This window comes from Poecilia reticulata, chromosome 11 (genome assembly GCF_904066995.2).
Source record: "Poecilia reticulata chromosome 11, P_reticulata-male-v2, whole genome shotgun sequence".
Classification (NCBI taxonomy): domain Eukaryota; kingdom Metazoa; phylum Chordata; class Actinopteri; order Cyprinodontiformes; family Poeciliidae; genus Poecilia; species Poecilia reticulata.
Window position 1 is genome coordinate 20081720 of NC_088840.1, and position 24801 is coordinate 20106520.

General features: G+C 38.2%; 1 protein-coding gene across 1 annotated transcript; it reads right to left on the reverse strand.

The window, feature by feature from the left end:
- Window positions 1-15586: 15586 nt before the first annotated feature.
- On the reverse strand, window positions 15587-16870 carry LOC103472921 (uncharacterized). The gene has a single exon (XM_081612821.1). It carries the CDS (start codon window positions 16838-16840, stop codon window positions 15587-15589), a length of 1254 nt encoding a protein of 417 aa, XP_081468947.1. The 5' UTR covers window positions 16841-16870.
- Window positions 16871-24801: the final 7931 nt, after the last annotated feature.

Consider the following 24801-nt stretch of genomic DNA (forward strand, 5'->3'; position numbering starts at 1 on the left):
AGCGGACTGAGATAATTAACGGCCGGAGTAGCGGCGTAGATTCCTGTTCTTGTAATCCCTTTTCTCCGGTGAGGTGCGGACTTGGGTCTCCTGACCCGGAACGCTCCGAAGGGGGGAAGACGAACACACGAGGGGTGGCGTCTGACCGGTAACACCGGCAGCGTCAGGGGAAGACACAGGAGGTAGGGCAGTGTTTCTCAACCTTTTTCGGGCCAGCGCCCCCCTAGCACTAATCCAGGTCCCTCACCGCCCCCCACAAAAAAATTTGTAGGCTACTTTGCACTGACAATTATTAGGCCCGAGCAGCTAAGCGCTGCGAAGGCTTATTGTTTTTCAAATGTTTATTATTTATTTATTTATTAGGCCCGAGCAGCTAAGCGCTGCGAAGGCCTATTGTTTTTCAAATGTTTATTATTTATTTATTTATTAGGCCCGAGCAGCTAAGCGCTGCGAAGGCCTATTGTTTTTCAAATGTTTATTTATTTATTTATTTTTTTCAAATTCAATCCATGTTGGATTGAATTTGCAAATTTCACCCCATTTTGGCCGTTTATAGCCTTCGCATTTGATCGAACTCCTCCTAGGGCTTTTGATGGATCGGCTTCAAACTTGGTCAGTTGGTTCATAAGGCATGCCCGATTAAAAGTTATCAAAATGGTGAGTTTTCGTGCATGCTGAAGGGGTGATACTAGGGGTCAAAGTTCACTGACTCACCATAAATATAAACAGTTATATCTCCTACAAAGAAACTCACAGAGCCACACCTTTCTGTGTGTGATCCCTTGGATGCCCTACAAGATCCAATTGTGAATTTTGAGATCACTTAAGCCACGCCCCTTAGACAGGAAGTGTCATGTTTATTGTGATCGGTCCCTATCTGACCTCTTTAACCTAATCAACATGAGACTGTGTCCACAAACAGAAGACATGTTGGTGTGTTATGGTTTCCAACGCTGTTTGTTTGGATGCAGAGGTGGGCGTGGCGGCGTGGCGAATATACCTGTACGCCGTGTCCATACGTTTGGCTCTGTATTCCCAATTTTGAGTCCAGCTGCACCAAACTCACTGAGATGGATCCTTTTCACTCCGGACAGGAATCCAGTGCAATATTTGGTGGGCGTGGCCTAATGTCTCAACAGCGCCCCTAGAAGAGTTTAAATCATCAGCCCAAGCCATGCTTTAACCTAGAATTATGAAACTTGGTACACAGGTGTATCTTGTCAGGATGTACAAAAGTCTCTTGGAGCCATGGTCCAACCCAACAGGAAGTCAGCCATTTTGGATCAAAGCCGCCATTTCCGGTTTTTCATAGACGTCGCATCTGATCGAACTCTCCTACAGCTTTTGAGATACAGACTTCAAACTCGCTCAGCACACACTTAAGACATTGAAGATGAAAAGTATCAAAGAATTCTCGTACATCAAGCATGTGGGCGTGGCTAAGTGTCAACTTTGGCTTTGTGCCATGAAATACTAAAATGCAATAACTTCTACAGGAAAAGTGACAACTCATCAGACTTTCCATGTCTCATTATTGGCCAGCCTGATCACATCACAAGGTCATATGATTACATCACCTTAGCCACACCCCCTCCAACAGGAAGTCACCTGTTTTTGTCTGCCGGAGTCTTTCTTTTACTCTCACTCAAATGGGTTCAGTGCTGTGCAAATTGATATAAATGACATGATGATGAACTCTGTGTATGTTGGCTGCTAGCTGAAGCATGTGGACGTTCCTTATTAGCAAATAGCAATGCTAGCCATGTCTACTATCATCTCTAATCAACCAGGCTTCATCCATTTGCACCAGATTTTCTATGATCGACTGTGGTGATCCTCTAAAGATTGGATTATAACTTGACTTCACTTCACTCCCTAGGTTAATCAAACAGCTGTATCTTATCTCTACATTGGCTAATCTGCATGAGATGTTGTGGGCTGCAGCAGGGAGCGCTGCTGTAAACACAATGCAGCTAATGTCAACACAAGTGACTAGATAAAGTATCAATCAAGCTGTTCAGATGCAATACATTCTCCAAACTTAAACTGTCATGATTTGTGGTTGATTGTGAGGATGAACACTGAAACCCAGGTGATGATGATGACGATGATGATGTTTATTATAATTTAATAAAGAGAAGCTCAAACACAATCCAGTACGGGCAACACCGGCAGGAAAACTTGCACACAGCTAATACAGGTAGCCACTGAAACAACTGAACAACAAAGTTTTTTAATTATACATTTAGATGTTTGCACGCCAGCTGGAGATGGGCACCAGCAGCCCTCCCGACCCCACTAAGGGACAAGGGTGCAGGAAAAAGGAAGGATGGATTTAGATGTTTACCATTATTCAAATATAAACAAAATGCCTTTTAAATATTATTTTGTTCTTTACACACCTTTTGTTGACAGACATGTTCAATTTCATGTGTCCCCAGTGCAGCGTAATAGATTTCCTCATGACATTTAAACTATAAAATATATTTATATTTATGTTTTCTTCAATAAGTTGATTGACTGGACTACACCTTATTTTAATATGCATTAATCTACTGAAACTATTTTCACATTTGATATTTTCTTCATATTATACATGTCCCAGTACTAACTTTCCACCCTGTTATGATGTTTCATTTCTGCCTTCAAAAAGTCTAAAATTCCACAAAGACCATTTAATGTAAGTGACATCAATTGGTTTTAATGTGAATTCAACCATGGAAAACAAAGTGAGCTTCAACTGTCACCATCTCTGTAGTCCTACATTTACTCTGACTCAAATGGGTTCAATGCTGTGCAAATTGATATAAAATGACATGATGATGAACTCTGTGTATGTTGGCTGCTAGCTGAAGCATGTGGACGTGCCTTATTAGCAAATAGCAATACCAGCCATGTCTACAATCGTCTCTAAATCAACCAGGCTTCATGTGATTTCCACCAGATATTTATGGCTCACTTCAGTGAACCTCTAAAGACCCCAATAGCATTAGATTATAACTTGACTCCACTTCGCCCCTTTGGTTAATCAAATAGCTGCATCTCCTCTCTACATTGGCTAATCTGCATGAGATGTTGCAGGTTGCAGCAGGGAGCGCTGCTGTAAACGGTGGTGGGAAGTACTGTACTTAAGTAGAGTTTTGGTGTATCTGTACTTTACTTAAGTAGATTTAATAATGGGTACTTTCTACTTTTACTCCATTACATTTTACAGTAAGTATCTGTACTTTCTACTTCACTACATTTCTACAAAACTGCAGCGTTACTGTTACATCCAAGTCGTGTTGCTCTTTTCTTCCGTTAAAATGTGAAGTTCAGGGATTTAAGGTGGCGCCGTAAAATCCAAGCAATAACGTGACGTAGTGTCTGTTGTCACCCATCGGCTCCACCTTTACTCGCACACGGAGCTCCAGACATGCGCAGTGGTTTCCTCTGAGCTGGAGAAGCTGTCTAATCGTCAGTAATATAATAGCGCTGCATAATATATGGCGACATGTAAAATCAGCAGCGCTTCGCTTTCACAGACGGCGGGACTTCGTCCAACTTTTAGCGTCTCTTGGAAGGAAAGCTTAAAGAAAGGTAAGAAATGTGGACGTGATGCTAGCTAAGCTAGCTGTACAGCGAGACATATGTTGCATCTGATGAAAAAAAGTTGTCACTCATGCGCTGAATAATAATTCAGCGAATGAATTATTATGCGCTGAATTATAAGGTGTTGACTGAGGTGTCGCATATATGGGACAACGCTGTGACCAAAGTCTGCAATATAGTGATATAACATTCAGGAACGATCTGATTCTTCTGGACGGATCTTTACTAAGTCCTAAGGACTGAAGCCTCACTTAGAGCCGTTCTTTCAACACACACACACATTTATTTAATCGCTGAATAAGTAAAAGTTGAACGTATGAACACAGAGCATGCTCATTGCTAATTGATTTCGTCTCCTATCATGGTGGCAAACATTGCAGTGGGAGGGAGGATGAAAACAGTCACGATGCTCCTTCTGCTTGGTTACTTGTTGCGCCGTTGGACAGAGGGAAGATTGTTAGGAAGATTGTGAAAATGTTTATTCAGTAGAATTTAAAAGCATAATGTTAGATTTAGTCATTAAAGGTTGTTTTTTGTTGAGGTTAGCTAGCTAAATGTTGATCACTTAAAGAGCTACAGATGAATTAGTTAGAAAGTTCCGCCTGTTATGTTCCACCCTGTTAGGAAAGATTGTGAAAAATGTTTATTCAGTATAATTTAAAAAACATAATGTTAGATTTAGTCATTAAATATTTGTAATTCTGTTGAAGGTTAGCTAGCTAAATGTTGACCACATAAAGAGATACAGATAGATTAGTTAGAAAAGTTCCACCCTGTTATGTTCCGCCCTTTTAGGAAAGATTGTGAAAAATATTTCTTCAGTAGAACTTAAAAAACATAATGTTAGATTTAGTCATTAGGGGCATGCCATAGCAATGCATAAGGAGAGCAGTACTGACTTGCGAAGCAAGTCAGTACTGCCTCCATGCATTGCATGGCAGGCACCTATTGTTCTACACCTAATAGAATGTCTCTTTATTTATTTTTCTTCCATTACCGTTAATGCGGCTCGTACCGCTGCGTGCCCACCCACAAAGTGGTATCAAATCGTGCGGCTCGATGCCGAGAAGGGAGCTATTATTTTTATTGGGGATTGGAGTTAAAATGATTAATAAATTATAAAAACGAAAATTTGAGATTTTGTGTCTCACAGAATCAGTATCTTTCTCTATGAAACACACACACAGGATGTTTATGGCTGACTCAAAACCCTTTTTAATCCCCCTCACAGGCATAAATATCGCCCTATTGGTCTGAAGTTGGTCATAACTAGATAACATGCCTGCTCATGTACAATGTTTACAAAAATTTGCTAGGGCTTATGCTTTTTGTCAGGGTCCTTCAGACTAACGCCTGGTGTCTCCCAAGTATAGAACTGTGTCTGAAGAGGATTTTCCCGCTCTTGGCTCTCACAGCTGCAGGGATATTACCATAGCAACAGAACAGCGTCTGGAACTGCAGCTCCCCAGGACTGCACTGTAGGGTTTACTGCATTTTACAACTGCTTGTGTTTTCAGCATTATACTACTGATTCAAGACTATACCATTACACATTGTCCCCCATGTTAAATCTGACATAATAGAATAAATAGTTGATTAAAAGTCTATGGACAGAAATAACGTCGTGCTCCTTTAAGGAACCAGCGGCACAGACGCAGCGCCTGCGATGCTACAGATCACAAACCTGACAGAGAGAGCAGAAGAGGATTCGTAGGAAGAGCGGTGATGCTCAGGCAAGGCAGTTCATTAGCATTTGTACAAAGTTAGCATTTCACTGTCTATGACTAGTGCACTAGCACTTTTACCTAAAGTTAGCTTTTACCTAATTTTCTCCATTAATTAGACATGTTTAGTATACTGATAGAGTAGTAAATTAAAACAACATGGTCGTGTTGCTCCACATGCTACTGCCAGCATTAAGCTAACATTAGCATATTGGCTATTTTAGCTTATGCATCATTTAATAATGAATGGTACAACTACAGTTTATTAAACATGCTTCTGCCTCTCCAAAGGTTATTGACTACGTTGCAGCTTTCTTTAGCATTAATGCTAATTTTTTAACATCATAGCGCTGCGTCAAAGCCGACGGGCACACTTTGGCATGCCCCTTTAAAATTTCTGCAGGAATTTTCTAGTTAAAGGTTTGTAATTCTGTTGAAGGTTAGCTAGCTAAATGTTGACCACATAAAGAGCTACAGGTAGATTAGTTTGAAAAGTTCCACCATGTTGCGAAGGCCTATTGTTATTGTGCAGATTACAGAGCACTGGTGAACAGCATGCAATGCCAGTCTTCTCACTAATAAGGAAACCAATACCAGATGTAAGTGGCAACATGGCAGTGTCATGGCAAAGGTCAATTAAAATATTGAGGAATTGTGTTCAATTTAAAAGTGTGTTCATGACATATAACAGTTATAATTTTGTTAAAAATGCAGCAGATTTGGTCATGAGTTCAAAATGTGACAAGATTTATTTAAAAATATGTAAGTTTATTTTTCTTTAACATTACATAATTGTTAACTTTTTGAAGCATGGTGCAACATAGTTCATGATTTGTTGAAAAAAGTGTTTGTGAGTGGCTATTGAAAATTGGAAATTTTTCCTATGAAATGTAGAGATGTAAGTGGTTATCTAAAAATTTAACAATTGGGTGATTTTTTTGCGGCAACATTCCATGTCCCCATGTTTTGCTTACAATTAATTTTTGTAAAATGTGCCAAATATTTACAACAAAGTATTTTAATTATACATTTAGATGTTTGCCATTATTCAAATATAAACGAAATGCCTTTCAAATATTATTTTGTTCTTTTCACACCTTTTTGTTGACTGACATGTTCAATTTCATGTGACCAGTGCAGCGTAATAGACTTCCTCATGACATTTAAACTATAAAATATATTTACATTTATGTTTTTCTTCAATAAGTTGATTGACTGGACTAAACCTTATTTCAATATGCAATTTAATCTACTGAAACCATTTTCTCATTTGATATTTTCTTCATCTTATACATGTGCCCGTACTAACTTTCCACCCTGTTAGGATGTTTCATTTCTGCATTCAAAAAGTCTAAAATTCCTTAAAAACCATTTAATGTAAGTGACATCAATTGGTTTTGATGTTAATTCAACCATGGAAAACAAAGTGAGCTTCAACAGTCACTGTCTCTGTACTTTTTCTTATCTTAAATATGTTAAACCTGTATATGTAAAGCTTAAAGTTCCACCCTGTTAGGAATCCTGCAACTAATAATGAAAATCATCAGATTTTAGAATCAAATACTTTGATTTTCCACCCTGTTATGGGACAATCCACCATGTTATGTTCCATTCCACACGTTTTTACTAAATATTGTTACAGAAACATTAAGTACTGTGGATTTTTCTGAGCCATGTTGGGTGTTGAAGACCAATAAATGCAAATATTGATCAAAGTTTTTGAAATTACCAATATTTTCAATGCTGTCAGTAATAATGAGTAAAAAAACAGGGTTTTCTTTGCAATACAGTCATAAATGATTCGTAACTTCATGATGTGTTACAATTTCAAGAATAAAACATTATAGTAAAAGGGACACACTCTTTCTAAGAAAAATTCATTATTTTTTAAATTTAAATGTTTAACTATTTGTGGTCCATATGTAAATGTTCATAAAAGGGTGGAACACATTCAGAGACAATGGTGAAAAAACCCCACATGTAATAATTAATTTATCCAATCCTGTGCTTGCCCATTATTAATTTCTTATTGTTAAACATGTCAGTGTTGTAACAAAATATTAAAAACTTAAAATACTTTTTTTTCAAAAATCCTGAGGCCGAAATTTTGCCGCAAAAAAAGAATCACCCAATTACGGAGATTAAAAAGGATGAAGTGCTGAATATTGATATTTGTTTCCCACCTTGTTTTCATTGCTAATTATTGTGAGAAATCATTAACATGATCAGTGTCTTCTCATGGATGAGTATTGTCATGGATCAGTATCATTAATCATTATTGATTATATATAACTAAAGGCAAACTGAGTAAATTTGTTATTTCAGAATAGTGTCAAACTGGTAGCCCATTGTATAACTCAGTACCCATGAAGTAGCTCTCAGTTTCAAAAAGGTTGGTGACCCCTGATCTACTCGCTGCAGCCAATCTGCAACAGATTTTTGTGCATTGTCTGTGAGCAATGCCAAACATGACACACTGAGTAATTGAAGGAGGGCGGGTTCGGCTGCTCCGTCAGAGCATCAGCGGTGGCTGGGGGAAGGCGGTGCTGGGACCACGCGGTGGCTATAGGCCGAGCGGCGCTTGGCTGCTCGGGCCGCTCGATGCTCCGCGGAGCTTTAATTTTATTATTACTGTTACTATCATTATTGTAGATGTTTTGAATCAGCGCACCGATTATGTTTTCCCGGACACTTCAGCGGCTTACGCTCCTTCACCTCGCGCACATAACGAGGTAAATGTAGCGAGTTTTGCCCTAAACGTATCGGCGTCTGGAGGAGGGGGGTTGGGGGGGGGAGGGAGGCGAGCGTATGTTTCTACTCTCCTTCGTGGGGGCGCCGATTTATGTTTTCGCATCCACCTGAATAATGGGTAGTTGCGCCCCTACCCATGGCACTTCAACAATATCATTTTACCTTTTATCTGAAATAATGTCTTTTTATTCTTGCCATACAGTCCTCTGTATTAATTATTGCTCGAAAGGTCTTGCCATACCAGTTTATTCCTCCGTATTTACTTTAGTTTCTTAGTTTATTCTTGCATTTCGTTCTTCATTCATTTCATTTGATTAGTATTATCCTCTCTTGGTTTATTGCTATGTCCATTTTAGTTTCTTTCCTGTTGCTAGATTTATTTTATCGTTTATTGACCACCGGTAATATTCACTCATCACCTGCTGCGCCTCCTAATCGTCATGTGTTTCACATCATGTGTTGATTTTTCACTGTTCAGCGTCGGATTCTCTGTTTTTATGCCATAATTCACATCTAGTTCGTCGCTCCATTTTGCCCGCTTCTCATGTTTCAGAATTTTGCGCAATGTGCACGGCGTTCTTTATTTATTTATTTTTTTTAATTCCCTGAGGTGCAGGGCGGTCGGGAAATATATCGATGGGGAAAAGGCAGACTGACATAAACCTTTTAAAACAACGGAAACAATTTCTGTATTCTGATTATTGAAATTTAAAAGTACTGTGTTGTTCCATCACCCCGTTTCATACCGGACCACTTACAGCACCGGTGTTAACACTATAAAATGAACGCCCTCTATCGTGGTATCACCCATGAAGGTATTTCTTTATTTAAATGGGTTCATTTTTCAGAGGGATACAAAGTCGTGATTTTAGTAATTACATGTTTATAAGAGCGATTTTCTGTTGTCCTTCCATGGAAGCGGGCAGCTTTCAAACGGAAATAAAACACTTTTTAATATAAATTGCTGCTTTGACATGATCACAGAACTGCCAAAACATATGTAGCCTACATAAATACCAGACAAAGTGAATCACAGCAGCGTCATCAGCCGGTGTAACGCTGAACTGATGCGGAGCGGAGCTGCGCCATGAAGCTACAAACACTGAATAGAAGAAGAGCTGCCATCGATACAGTTGCAGCTAAACATGATTTAATGTTACACAATACAGTTTTACCAAGTTGCTCAAAGTCTAAACTGGTATTGTTGTGCATTTAAGGTGTAAAGTTTACCTTCGACCAAACGCCCCCCAAAGGCATCCCAGCGCCCCCCTTTTGTAAAAATGTCCACCAGCGCCCCCTGCCGTCCTCTGAACGCCCCCTGGGGGGCGGTACCGCCCACGTTGAGAACCGCTAAGGTAGGGGATCCACAACAACGAGGAGGCAGCTGGATCATCTGACGAGGGAGACAACAAGGAGTTAGTACAGCGAAGATCACAGAGGGCCTTTCTCTGGAACGATCTGTTACCGAGGTAAGCAAACACTCAGGCGATGAGAAGGAGCGGAGCTGCTGCTTATATCCAGGATCCAAAGAAGTGTTATTTTCTTTTGAATGAAGACAGATGTTTTTTATGACCCTGTCTAGAATTTTATCAAGTGGTCAAGCGGTCAAACACATACACTAGCTGTGTTCTAACTTATAGCGGACTACAAGCTAAGTTATTTTAATTCAACTTAGTGTATAATGTTTCAATAGAAATATCCTAGATAAAAGATTACGCTAATTGAACGATGGATATAATTTAAAGTGAATTTCCTTATTTTAAGCACCATTAATTTTACCTAATTATTGAACATATGGTTAAGTTTTCACAACTAGCTTATTTTAAATTTATTTCTTAACAAATTCCACCCATCAAGCATTGTAACATTTTTAAGACAACAATTTTCAGAAATATTTTTGTCATAATAAACAGCTTCATGACACCACGCCCTCTATGTGTGGCCACCACTGCGTTTATTACCTCTGTCAGTGAGCTAGAGGGTTGTCATTGGATCGAGTATTAGATTCTTACCACAATTATTTGCATAAAAATGATATAATGGTATCAAATTTTGTGAAAAAGTATCAACGATGTATCAGAAATGACGCCTCTTGCTTCTTTAATCGCTTCTTTAATTGCTTTTTAAATTGTGTGTTTTTGTTTTTAAACTAAGTTTTTATTTTTTTTATTTTATTTTTTTTATTATTAAGTTGTTTTAATGTACAGCACTTTGTATCAGCTGTGGTTGTTTTAAAGTGCTTTATAAATAAAGTTGGTTTGGTTTGGTATAATCATGGTACATGTTCCATAAAGATATTTAAAGATTGTTACAAGTTGTTTGTGTATTTTTTAATTGTAATTTTGTGAAATATTTTAGTTTATCATTGTAGTTTGTGTGAGAAAAAAATGTACGCATGAAATCTGTTCAATAAATGTTTTATTTAAAATAAAATAAAAGGAAACAGTATTTTCTAACAAAAATTGTCTTATGGGGAAAAATGAATCCATTTTGAAAAAACTGTCAAAGAGTAACAGCGGCTGGACACCCAGAGAGGAATTTGTTCATCATGGGCAAGTGACCGGGGGATCTCATTTGGTTGATTTACCCAAAATATTCTTGCTCCCTTTTAAAAGAAAACATTGAGGTTCCTCGCCTACAGGTTGGGTTGATTTCCTTTACGCTCTGAATGATGTAAATATTCAAGTGTCTATAGTTAATAACCGCACACGCATGAAGAATACCTACGTTTCAAGACAGAGCCTGAGTGTATAAAGATACCCTTAAGGAGAGAAAAAAAAGCTGATAATTTTTCCATCATTTAAAGGGGCAGAGTACTCAACAGGAGAAAAAAAAAAGAAAATTACCCTTTTCACCATTTGATACAATGAAATCACAAGTGGGGAAAGGGTAATTTCCCCTAGAGTCTTAAGCGAGAGAGGTAAAAAAACTGTATGGCTCCTCTCCAACTGCCCAACTAACTCTGTACTAGCCACACCCTAAAGTCCTTAACTGCAATTACATATGCAAATTTACAAGAAGGCTATAGTATGATCCAATATAACAAGTTAGTATGCAATAGAGATTTAACTAGTAATCATTTTTATCCTAATAAACAAATTATCATAAGAAATATAAACATAATTTATCCTAAAGATCTGAATGAACTAAAACTGAATTTAGGCTTCTACATTAAGGCTTTCTACTGATACAATACAGATCATCATTTCTCCATATATTGACCCTCATTCTTTTCATCTTTTGCAACTCAGAGAAAAATGTTTTTTATTTTTGAATAAATTTTTTATTTGAAGCTCCGTGTGCTGTATTAATCCCGGCTTCAAATATGTAAAGCAGATACCAGCATAGCAAATTTAAAAATCAATCAATTTAGCATCATTTATCCTTTTGATAAAATTTTATTTGTGATTTAATATTCAGAACAGGGTGACACAAAATATCTCAACAGAACCAAAACATTAGAAAACACTGGAAATCAGTTCAAACAATCATCAAAGTGAGAATTATTGCTAAACTATTGCAAAAAGTACAAGAATATTGAAATGAAAATCACTGGCATAAGCATGTAAGTCTAGTGCATTTACTATTTGTGTTAATATTTCTATAGCAACAATATACATTTCCCAAGAGTTTCTGAAAGCTTAAAAAGTGATACACAAAATACTTGAAAATATTCTGCATACATTTTAATCTAACTTAACATACATTCAAACAACTATTTTTTTCCAAACAGGAAGTGCACCGAGAGACAATGACTGCAGGTGAAATCACCTTAAGTGCCCTGTCTCAGCCTTATAGGTTCCAAAACCAAACATTTCCAACAAAGGCCGTGGGTGGTAACAGATGGTTTGATTCTTGCACGCACTCAGACTTGATTGCTTGAAAATATATAGATACTTTATTTCTTGTAAAATAAGACAAAATAATAATTGAAAATCTTTTATAACTAAAAGGAAAATGGAAGTTAAATTATTCTGATGTTTCAAGTTCAAAAAGTGGTAAAAAAAATAAAATAAATAAATTTACAAAAACATCCTGTCAACACACCAGACATTTGCCCCAAAATAGCCCTCCATCAAGGGGGATGGAGTGTTCTGGTGTGTTCCTAATTACTCAAATTAATGGGAGGGCCTTACAGTTTACCAAAGTAATCTAAACAATTAAAAATCTAAAAAATAATTATAGATTTTGGTTCTAAGTTAACTAAAATATATTCTAACGCCCCAAAGAAGAAAACTAAATTGGTACAAATTAAAATGTACAAAATTTATCATAAATGGCCACAACGTGCCCTTTACACCACATCCAAAATCATTCAAATTTACCAGTCATTTAATACATACAGAAATCCTCCAAATTATTTATACCCCTTGCAGAAGTGAAACCCTGTGATGGAGTTGTGGGTGTTTCTTCACAGTTGGGAATTGCTATGACCAGTGGTGGAGAAAGTACTAAAAAAATTTACTTAAGTAAAAGTACAAATACACAGACAAAAATGTACTTAAGTAAAAGTCAAAGTACCACATTAACATTTTACTAAAGTAAAAGTTTTAAAAATACTTAAGTATTAAAAGTAAAAGTACTTGCTGAATGCATTGCCTAATCACTAATATCATCAAGTGTACCAATCGTATTTAATTTTAATACATCAGAAATGTGCCATTTTAATGAACAATGCCACAGATAAAGCCTGTTTTTATTGAGTTTACTCTGTAACATAGTTTAGACTTAGATATGTGATTCTATGCATCATAATTTCAGGGATGGAAACATCGGGTCTCCTGTCCTAACATAACATGAACTTCACTTTTTTTGCCACACATTTATTTTGAAAGAAATCCAACTGGCAGAGGAGGACATGGAACCAAGGAGCCACGTAGCAGAGTTGTAGTCTGGACCACTGAACCCAAGACCAAATCAAAACCAGCACCCTGTGCTACATGACAATAACATTAAGTGCTCCTATCAAAATTGGTTCTCAAATTGATCTGAAAGATCCACATCCCCATAAAAACACCTAGATATTAAATACTTGGAGCTGAAATAAATTTAATCAGTATCAATTCAAACTCTTCTTCATTCTGTTTTGCTTTCATCTCTGTGCCACAATACACAGAGGTCTCCTGGAATCCCTAAAAAAATAACACCCTGGGCGGTTGCCCATATTGCCAATGTCAGAAATAATAATTGTCAGCACCATTAAACATAGCAATTAACAATGCTCAACTATGAACACTGTCCAAGGCCCAATAAGCAAGAAGTAACCAAGCAGGAGGAGCACCGTGACTGTTCTCATCCTCCCTCCTGCTGCAACGTCTTCCACCATGACAGGTGACGAAAACAAAGAGCAATGAGCATGCTCTGTGTTCCTACGTTCTTGTTTTATTTATTCGCCAATTAAATATAAAGATATTTTAATGAAATAAAATAGCTACTGCACTGTACGCAGAGCATTACAAGAACAAAGAACGGCTTTCAGTGAGGCTTCAGCACTATAGGACTTGGTCAAGATCCGTCCAGAAGAATCGGATCGTCCATGAATGTCATATTACACTTTGGTCACAGCGTTGTCCCATATCTGCAACACCTCAGCCAACACCTCCACACAGTAATTCAGCGCATGAGTGACAACTTTTTTTCATCGCAGATGCAACATGTGTCAATACAGCTAGCTTTGCTAGCATCACGTCCACGGAGCTTACCTTTCTTTAAGCTTTCCTTCCAAGTGACGTTAAAAATTGGACGAAGCCCCCACCGTCTGTGAAAGCGAAGCGCTGCTAATTTTACATGTCGCCATATCTTATGATTTATGCAGCGCTATTATATTACTGACGCTCAGAGGAAACCACTGCGCATGTCTTGGAGCTCCGCGTGTGAGTAAAGGGGGAGCCGATGGGTGACAACAGACACTAAGTCACGTTATTGCTTGGATTTTACGGCGCCACCTTAAATCCCTGAACTTCACATTTTAACGGAAAAAAAAAAGAGCAACGCGACTTGGATGTAACGAGTAACGCGACAGTTTTGTAGAAATGTAGTGAAGTAGAAAATACAGATACTTACTGTAAAATGTAGTGGAGTAAAAGTAGAAAGTATCCATTATTAAATCTACTTAAGTAAAGTACAGATACACGAAAATTGTACTTAAGTACAATTTAACCAGTGGTACTTTCCACCACTGGTTATGACAAAACCTTTTATTTCAATAAATCAAGTAATCAATTTTAGCTACAAAGCTCCCTTCATGTTGGAGGCAGTTTGCTGGAAACACATAATAAAGGGTACTTCTGAACTGGGTGTGAACCATCCAAGGTCACAGTGTGCAGGTGCAAATTACCTTAGTTGTGAAGTAAACTGAAACTGGTGGGATCCTCCTTTTTCTTTTCTCCCCTCTCTGTAGGAGGGCTGGTGGATAGGGGGTGCACCGATTTCAGTTTTCTGGCCGATCGCCGATTACTGATTCTTTAAAAAGCCCAACTCCAATTTTGGCCAAAATCAAGTTTTTGTCTGAAAATTGTTGCTCAATATATCAGGAAGGTTGCTGAATTGGCAACAATGGAGTGACTATAGTTAACTGTAAATGTGCAGACATGAGTTGGTCAGCTGGTTTGTCAGTCAAATCTCTCTCACATGAGGAAGGAAAAGCACAGTGGGTAATTTTTAGACCTCTGCCGAGGTTGATAACATCAGTGGATAAGATTGGTTTCACATGTAAAAATTGGCCAATCACCGATCTCCCAAAATTAAGGAAATCGGCACCGATAAATCGGCAGGCCGATAAACTAGCCAGCCGATAAATTAGTGCCCCCCTACTGGTGGATATTAAAAGCGATGTACTTTCATCTTTTATTCACTTCCCTGGACGTGCCAGGGGAGTAATTGCTCATATTCTTTGCTTAATTTCTCAATAAAATAATAATCAAAATAATTTTTTTTTTCTTAAAGGTTTTTATTGGCTCTAGTGGCCTTTATTTGATAGTTCATTGACAGGAAGGTGGATACTGCGAGAGGGGGAGGACATGCGGCAAAGGTTGCCAGGCCAGGAATCGAGCTGGCGACGGCCGCGTCGAGGAATGGGGCCTCCATATGTGGGTTGTGCTTAACCCCTGCGCCACCACAGCACACCCCAGCAAAATACATTTTGATTCGATCTTGATTGACTCAGTGTTTCACCTTAGGTAAAATGTATTTATTTCCTTAACAGAAGCCAACTGCAAGGTGTGCAGAGTGCATTACAGTCTCTATGTGCAATTGGTCTAAGCACTTAGAGGTGGAACCTCAGGAAAACTTGACCTGAGGATCTCATCCATGTTCTGGCTGAGTTTTAATGTCATGATGTGGTGTAAATTTTGCGCCTTATCGACTTAATTTATTAACACAATAAAAAGAAACTGAATCTGATTTGTCACTTTCTGTTCACCATCTTTTATACTTTAAGAAATGTTCAGTTTGGGATTTGCTCTTTTCATAAACATCAGAACCATACTGTAATTATTCTGATGTTTGTAAGAACTGCAAAGCTACACTTTTTTAAACACCTTTCTAAAAGATGTATGAACAAAATCTTTAATTTTTTTCAATGTGGAAGTGTGTTCAGCTTCTTCTCTGGCCTCATATTGATGCCTTTGCTGCAGCTGGGCTTTTGCTTCTTGAATTTCTCTGTACTTCTCCTCCTCCAGTTGTCTGAGCTTCAGCTGTAATTTTGCATCTTGATTTTCTCTGTTCTGCTCATCCAGTTGTCTGTAGTGCATCTGGAAATTAGCTTGTTCTCTTTCTCTGATCCTCTGCTCCTCTATTTGTCTGAACTGCATCTGGAAATGAGCTTGTTGAATTTCTCTGATCCTCTGCTCCTCCATTTGTCTGAACTGCATCTGGAAATTAGCTTGTTGATTTTCTCTGATCTTCTGTTCCTCCAGTTGTCTTCTCAGGATTTCTAACTCCCTGTCTCTCTCCATTTTCTCTGCCCTTCTCATGTCCATTTCATTCCTCCTTTCCTTCTCTAGCTCCTTCCTCCATTCTTCTTTTTCCTGCTCTCTCCTCCACCTGTCTCTCTCTCTCTCAACCTGGAATAGTTTATGTATTTTCTGAATCTCTTTCTGATACTTCATCTGTATTTTTCTCTCCAGTTCTTCTCTCTCTCTAAGTATTTCTTCTTCTTTCTCCTTCAGGATGCGTTGTTTCTCCTCTTCGATCGCCCTCTCAGCCTCTTGGAACATCTCATTGGTGTAGTGACTTCCTCCATTCCTGTCAACAATGGTTCTGATCTTCTTCAGCAGCTCAGTGACCTGAAGTTTCTTATTTTTCAGCCTATTGTTGAAGACATGATACTGGTTGTTACATCTGGACACCAGATCCTGCAGCTCTGGGCTTTCAGATAAGAATTCTTCAATGGTGTCTTCAAGGTTGTCTCCACGGGTAAACAGAACCATGCTGTATATGTCTGCTGCCTCTCCAAAGATTTCTTGAATCTTTTGCACTGATTGTTTTTCTTCTTCTGTGAATCTGTTGACTGCAACGACCACCAGGAAGATGTGGGGTCCAGGAGAAGCGTAGAAGATGCACTGACTCAGATCTCTGGTTGTTTTATCTTCATCAAATCTGGTGTCAAACAGACCTGGAGTGTCAATGACAGTAACCTGATGTCCATCAACATTACTGGAGCCTTTGGAGCATTCAATGGTCAGGGATTTGGGTCTGCATTTGGATTCAAAGCACGGTCGACCCAGAATGGTGTTTCCAGTAGCGCTCTTTCCATTCCCAGTCTTCCCCACCATCACGATCCTCAGCTCTTTGTTGTTTGTAATGTTTGTTCCTGTGAAGAAGAAAGTTTGAATCTGAATTAGAATCAACATCATGCTGTACTCAGAACTTCAGCATCTTTGTGTTTGCAAGTGAAGAAATTATGCAGCTGAGATCTTAGGAGTGTTTGAGGGAATCATTGACATGGATAAGATACAGGTGGAATCAGGAGTGGAAAGGGTATATTTTACATTAGCTTTAATTTTTTTTATATATATTTGAAATAATTAAAACTAGATTTTTAATCTCCACCCAATTACTCACTTATATAATTTTTTATAAAATCTGGTGCTTGTATAGAAATATGAATATTATAAATTGCCAAAGTGGAATGTTGTGATTTAAAGTTATTTCCATTTGTGACGGTTCTTCCTTTATATGCAATATATCCTCATACAATAACACTTGTTGCATCCCATCATTTTTAATTCTGAAGCTTTCAGAAAGAGCATTCATCTTATCTTGAACACACTGTCTGGCTTAAATAGATGTGTAACAGATGGCTTCGTGGAGTAAATATCGTGGAGGTGTTCCTCTGTATGTAGAATATACAAGTAAACACACATACATTATGTCCTCCTCTCTTTCCAAGGACTTCACATTAATTTGTTGCATTCATTTTATATAGCCTAACCCTGACCCCTAGTCTAAACCTTACCAGTATATGTCTTCCCCAAAACATAACCAAAATTTAGCTCAGATAACATTCCTAAATCTAATTTATATCCCTTAAACAGCACTTGTTCTTTTTGGGGCCTATGGAGAGCCATGTAAGTATTTGTTGGAAAAATGGGCCTTATAAGGTGAGAAATGCTAAAACATGCACACGACTTACAAATACACTTATACACTGGCTTAAAAACCTAGGTGTACACTCCTCAGTCTTTTAATAAGTTGTATTAATAAATATGATGGGTTAGTAGTTATCCAATTGAAACAGCTAGCCACACGCTGCAGACTATCTAGCTTTACTTTACTGGAGTAGAGCTTTGAAAATCTCCATGATCGGGCATAACAGTCTATATCAGTTAATTCCTTAAAGCTGTAGCATGTAACTCTTACAAAAAAAATTGTTTTTTACATATTTGTTAAAACTGTCACATTGTGACAGTACGCTATGAGAGATAATCTGTGAAAAGATCAATATCTTCCACCTCTTCCCTTACTATTCCCATCTGAAGAAATGGACCTCTCCAAAAACAACCAAATAGAGCCAGGAGGAGTCTGATTGGTTGTTTCTAGTTAACACTGGGAGCAGCCAGAGGAGCTTGTTTTTTCCACATATTATCTGTTTTATGCCACACTGTCATTATATCGTGACAGTTTCAACAAATATCTAAAAAAAAATTTATATAAGTTACATACTACACCTTTACAAAAGAACTCAGCTGTACTAAGAAGATCTAAGCTCTACAGAATCAAAGCATTTATCAATGAGATGTTCTAAAAGGCTGAAAAGGAAATCAAAGAGGAGAAAGAACACATCCTGAAGGAAAAAGAAAAGAACATATGTAAAGAGAAAGAACTGGAGAGAAAAACACACAAAAAGTATCAGAAAGTGATTCAGAAAATGTATGAACAATTCCAGGCTGAGAGAGAGTGGCAGAGCTGGTAGAGAGAGCAGGAAAGAGAGGAGGGGAGGAAGGAGAGAGAGAGAGAGAGAGAGAGAATGAAGATTAGGACGGTGGAGGAGATGCATGTGGAGAGGAGGAGAATGAAGGGGGAGTGAGAGGTGTGGAGGATAATGGTGTACAGACCTGGCCTTTCTGCTGAACTTATCTAACCGATTCCTCTTAGATGTAGATAATCTACTATTCCTATAAACACCAACACATCAGATGTAACATGTGCAATAGAGATGTGCAATTTGGCATGACATTCATATGACGATATATGATGGGTGGCAGTATGATGGGTTTTTAAAAACAAAAGTCACATACAAATTGAATGGAATATATTTGTAAAAACATTTTTTAAGTCGTTTTTGCAAGTAATTGTTGGGATCTGGAGGTTTGTCAGCCTTTTTTCCACTAGAGGGAGCCTGTGACCTTCTTCCTGAGGGCGTGGGCCGGGGCCTGCACACCTGTTCTCCATATACCATTTGGAGGCGTATAAGTGGAGGAGGATACGGACACTTCTCTGCCAGAGTGTTAGCCAGTAACGGTACAGGCTTACCTTGAGCTACTTCTGCCTCGATCTGTTCCCTGATTCTGACCCTTCTTGTCTCTGCATTCACAGCTACCCTGGTCCTGGATTATCGGGTCTACCACCAGTCCTGGAGACGGAACCCTCACCGTCTAGAGCAGGGGTGTCAAACTCCAGTCCTGAAGGGCTGCTGTCCTGCAGTTTTTAGATGTGCCACAGGTACAAAACACCTGAATCAAATGGCTTAATTACCTCCTCAGTTCTCCAGAGCCTTGCTAATGACCTAATTATTCTATTCAGGTGTGGTGCAGCAGAGGCACTTCTAAAAGTTGCAGGACACCGGCCCTAGAGGACTGGAGTTTGACACCCCTGGTCTAGAGACTACCTGTCCGTCCTCCGCCGCCTCTGATCTCGCCTGTCCTCTGCCGCCGCCACTGACCTCAGCCCTCAACCCGCAACTTGATCAACCTCTAGATTCTCAAGACCCTCCCCAGGCCCAAAACCCTCCCCAAGCAGGTATAGTCACCAACCTCCCCCCAAACAGTAAATTCCCTGGATCTGGACTAATCGTCCCTGTCCTCCCCTAGTTACCCTGAGACCCGCCAGACGAACCTTGACTTCCATTTGTTTGTATTCACTGTAAATAAATCACACCATTGTATTCCTCGTCTCTGGAGTGTTTCTGCATGTGGGTTAGGAAACTCGACACGAACATGACAGTAATGTTTAATAGTTTTTTTTATGCTCCTGCCTTTAATGAATACCTGACAATAAAGGGCAGCAGCATAATCTCAATGGTGAGCACATGGTTAAATCAGAGCTAAATACGCCAATAAAAACCCAGATAGCACACGATATTAAATCAACGTTGAAAAATAGTTAGAATTGTTGATTTTTGGTTGAAGTCGACAAATGACGGTGGATCAACTATAAAACACACTCTAAAAAGAAAATAGTTGAACCAACTTAATTGAATTGCTTCTGTAGTAACAAGCAATTCAATTAAGTTTATCCAACTGAATTTATTAAATTTATCCAACTTCATTTATTAAGTTTAATCAATTCAATATATTATAATCATCCAACTCAATGTGTTAATTTATTTTTAACCAATTTATTAATGTTCCTTATTTATTAATGTTAATTTTTAAGATAACAGATTTAAGTCTTGTTAAACTGAACTGGTCTCTTTGTCCAGCCTTAGGTCAAATAAAACCTTTTGTCTTATGCAATTTGGTCTGGACTCCTTATGCTGTGTGTCCTGTGTGGACCGTAACAAACATTCAAGTCACCGACCACTTTCAATGTTGTTTCAATGTCAGCGTTCAACGTTGACTCAATGTTTCTGGCTGACATTGATTCAATGTTGTTTCAATCATTCTGTGCGATCTGGGAAATATATTTCTGTTTAGAAAAACAATAAATTGAACGTAATAGATGTCTTGTAGAAACCTGCTTTCCCCCCCCCCTAATGTTGTGACTGGAACATTAGTTTTTCAATATTACTTTGATCTTAAATGTGCTTATTGAAAAATAAGGGCATTGTTGTGTGCCGATAGTAATCCTGGTTATTGTGGGGCAAAACAGATATTTTTAATAATTGAGGTCATGTCTCATTTTGTATTATTTTCATCCTGCCCACCGCTCCAGGCCTAATTTTGAAATCCTGCGAGATTTTGTGAGATTTGAGTTTTTAAAATAGGGCGGGGCCTATTGTTTGGTCTGAGAGAGCATGTGGTGGACAAGCAAGTGTAAGGCTGGCTGCTCCAGGTAGGCTTTAAATTGTGATAGTAATCTCTTGTTTTTCATTTTTTATTATGTTGTGCTTAGGGACGTGCTTAGATGCGTCTCTGTTCCAGAACAACTGAGTTATATAATTGCATGACCATCTGCAGCCATCAAGAAGTGCAGAAGGTTGTTAATCATTCACAGATTATATCCAGGTGAGGCAGAAGGGAAACACTTAAAACATGTAAGGCAGGTGAAACACTGAACTAAACCTGCTAATGACTGATTCAGTCTGTTGTTTCTTGGGTTGGTAACTGGTTAAACTGAACTGGACTATCATTACTGGTGAGGAATCTTTATCAGCACGTGGACATTTTGTAATGAATTTAATAAGCTTATTTGGAAATATTTGTAGTTGATTGAAGATTAAACCAGCTATTATTTGATGTAAGTTTATTCTGTATAAATTATAAATAATTTTTCCAACTACAGTATAAATCACCTTTTGCTCTATTTATCTGTCTCTGGTGTATTAAATAAACACTGATCCTCCCTGAGTTTTATCTTTAAGTTTTCCTATAAACAGCCTTTATTTTAAATATTGATTCCTTCATTTTAACATGAGTGCAGCATCATAAATCCTACACTAGACTGCAGCTTCATAGGTAAGCTGTTCATCTTAATGAACAATTAAGATGAATATTAACAGTGAGTGTACATGGGGAACTATATGGTTTGTATTTGTTCTCAGACCTGTAACCAGTACACTGTAATATTTCAATGCCTTTCAGAACTTTTCAAATGTTTATCATATTTCTAACTGGCTTCCTCACTTTTATTTTTGTGTTTTTCAGTCGTTGCTCTGCAGTTTGACCAAAAGTTGACTCTTGAGGAAAAACTGTCAAGAAGTGGCTTCATTACACGCCAGAATGAGAGGAAGACATCGAAAGGAATCAAAGTGACGCCAACCAGAGTCAAACTGGGGTTACCACAACTTGTACTGTTTCCCTGGTTCATACAGTACAAAGCTTAACCCAACCATTTGGGTGTTGAATCAACGATGATTTAATGTAAAAGAAACAAATATGTGTGCAGAACCACATTCAGATGAAGGTTGAATTAATGTTGATTCCTAACTGATTCAATGCAATATCACCACAAATATGCATGTAAATTGACATACAGATGATGGTTGAATCAACATTGATATGTCAGTTATGGTTGAAACCCTAACGTTGATTCAACATTCAAGTCACCGACCACTTTCAATGTTGTTTCAATGTCGGCGTTCAACGTTGATTCAATGTTTCTGGCTGACATTGATTCAATGTTGTTTCAATCATTCTGTGCTATAACTAGTGGCAGAATCGTGTACCACAAAAACTGAGCGTGCAGCAGCGTCATTATGGAAACTTTTGGGTGCCCCTCATATATATATATATATATATATATATATATATATATATATATACACACACATTCCCCTGGGCATACGTCCCATCCTGAGCTATTCCTCCTACTATTTTGTGTTTTGAGCTTTACGGGTTACCTCAATCTTACTCTTCTTTTATTCCCAATTCAGGTATATATATATATATATATATATATGTGTGTGTGTTTCACCTAGTAAAATTTCTAAAATAAATGGGCTTTTCAATAATATTCTAATATATTTAATAGAATATTATTGAAAATATTCAATATTTTGTTGGATATTTTCTACATGAGAATAGATTCTTGACTTACCAAAGATGCGAGGCTGTTTTGAGGGGAAGACGTAGACAGCCATGATCAGTCAGAGAGAGCAGTGTAGACACTCCAGGTGCAGTGAAGTAATGAATACAAGTTTAAAAGTCTTAAGCAGTTTTGATTGCCACTGTCTACTGTTTTATGTACTTTGACTGGCTTACAATGAAGGACACACTCTGGACTTGCTTATCAGTAAGGGTGTGCATATTTCCAAGGTCTCTGTAATTTAAAGTCCTTTCACCTCATCAAAGTGTTCAGTGACATCGGTGTAAATACAGATGGTGGGAGGACCACAGCGCTGGTTCTGTTGAACCTCAGTACAGCTTTCGACATCGACTGGAGAGTTGGGTTGGACTCTCCGGTCCAGTGCTCAAATGGTTTGAATCTTGCATAAAAAAACAGGGATTTCTTTGTTTCAATAAGAAACTTCTCATCAAAGTGGACAGAAGTACCCTCTTACTTAAAGCTCCTACTAGCTCAGGTTATAGCAGGAAATAAGATTAGATACCATAACTATGCAGATGATATATTACATCTACATCACGATGTCACCAGGTGACTCTGAACCCATCCAATCACTGAATAGATGCTTAGAACAGATAAATGTGTGGATGTGTCAAAACTTTCTCCAGTTGAACAGAACAAAACTGAAATTATTATTTTTGGGCCTAAAGAGGAGTGAACCACAATCAATGCACAGCTTCAGTTATTACCAGGGCCAGTGGTGGAGAAAATACTCAAAAAATTTACTTAAGTAAAAGTACAAATACACAGACAAAAATCTACTCAAGTAAAAGTCAAAGTACCACATTAAAATTTTACTTAAGTAAAAGTAAAAAAGTACTGTTTTTTAAAAATACTTAAGTATTAAAAGTACTTGCTGAATGCATTGCCTAATCACTAATATCATTAAGTGTACGGATCATATGCCACAGATAAAGCCTGTTTTTATTGTGTTTACTCTGTAACATAGTTTAGACTTAGATATGTGATTCTATGCATCATAATTTCAGGGATGGAAACATCGGGTCTCCTGTCCTAACATAACATGAACTTCACTTTTTTTGCCACACATTTATTTTGAAAGAAATCCAACTGGCAGAGGAGGACATGGAACCAAGGAGCCACGTAGCAGAGTTGTAGTCTGGACCACTGAACCCAAGACCAAATCAAAACCAGCACCCCATGCTACATGACAATAAAATTTAGTGCACCTATCAAAACTGCTTCTCAAATTGATCTGAAAGATTCACTTTCCCACCTAGATATTAAATACTTAGAGCTGAAATAAATTTAACAAGTATCAATTCAAACTCTTCTTCATTCTGTTTTGCTTTCATCTCTGTGCCACAATACACAGAGGTCTCCTGCCATCCCTAAAAAAATAACGCCCTGTGCGGTTGCCCATATTGCCAATGTCAGAAATAATAATTGTCTGCACCATTAAACATAGCAATTAACAATGCTCAACTATGAACACTGTCCAAGGCCCAATAAGCAAGAAGTAACCAAGCAGGAGGAGCACCGTGACTGTTCTCATCCTCCCTCCTGCTGCCATGTCTTCCACCATGACAGGTGACGAAAACAAAGAGCAATGAGCATGCTCTGCGTTCCTACGTTCTTGTTTTATTTATTCACCAATTAAATATAAAGATATTTTAATGAAATAAAATAGCTACTGCACTGTACGCAGAGCATTACAAGAACAAAGAACGGCTCTCAGTGAGGCTTCAGCACTATAAGACTTAGTCAAGATCCGTCCAGAAGAATCGGATCGTCCATGAATGTCATAATACAATATTGCACTTTGGTCACAGCGTTGTCCCATATCTGCGACATGTCAGTCATCTCAGATGCAACATGTGTCTCAGTCAATACAGCTAGCTTTGCTAGCATCACGTCCACGGAGCTTACCTTTCTTTAAGCTTTCCTTCCAAGTGACGTTAAAAATTGGACAAAGTCCCCACCGTATGTGAAAGCGAAGCTGATTTTACATGTCGCCATATCTTATGATTTATGCAGCGCTTCCGTACTATTATATTACTGACGCTCAGAGGAAACCACTGCGCATGTCTTGGAGCTCCGCGTGCGAGTAAAGGGGGAGCCGATGGGTGACAACAGACACTAAGTCACGTTATTGCTCGGATTTTACGGCGCCACCTTAAGTCCCTGAACTTCACATTTTAACGGAAAAAAAAACACAATGCGACTTGGATGTAACGAGTAACGCGACAGTTTTGTAGAAATGTAGTGAAGTAGAAAGTACAGATACTTACTGTAAAATGTAGTGGAGTAAAAGTAGAAAGTATCCATT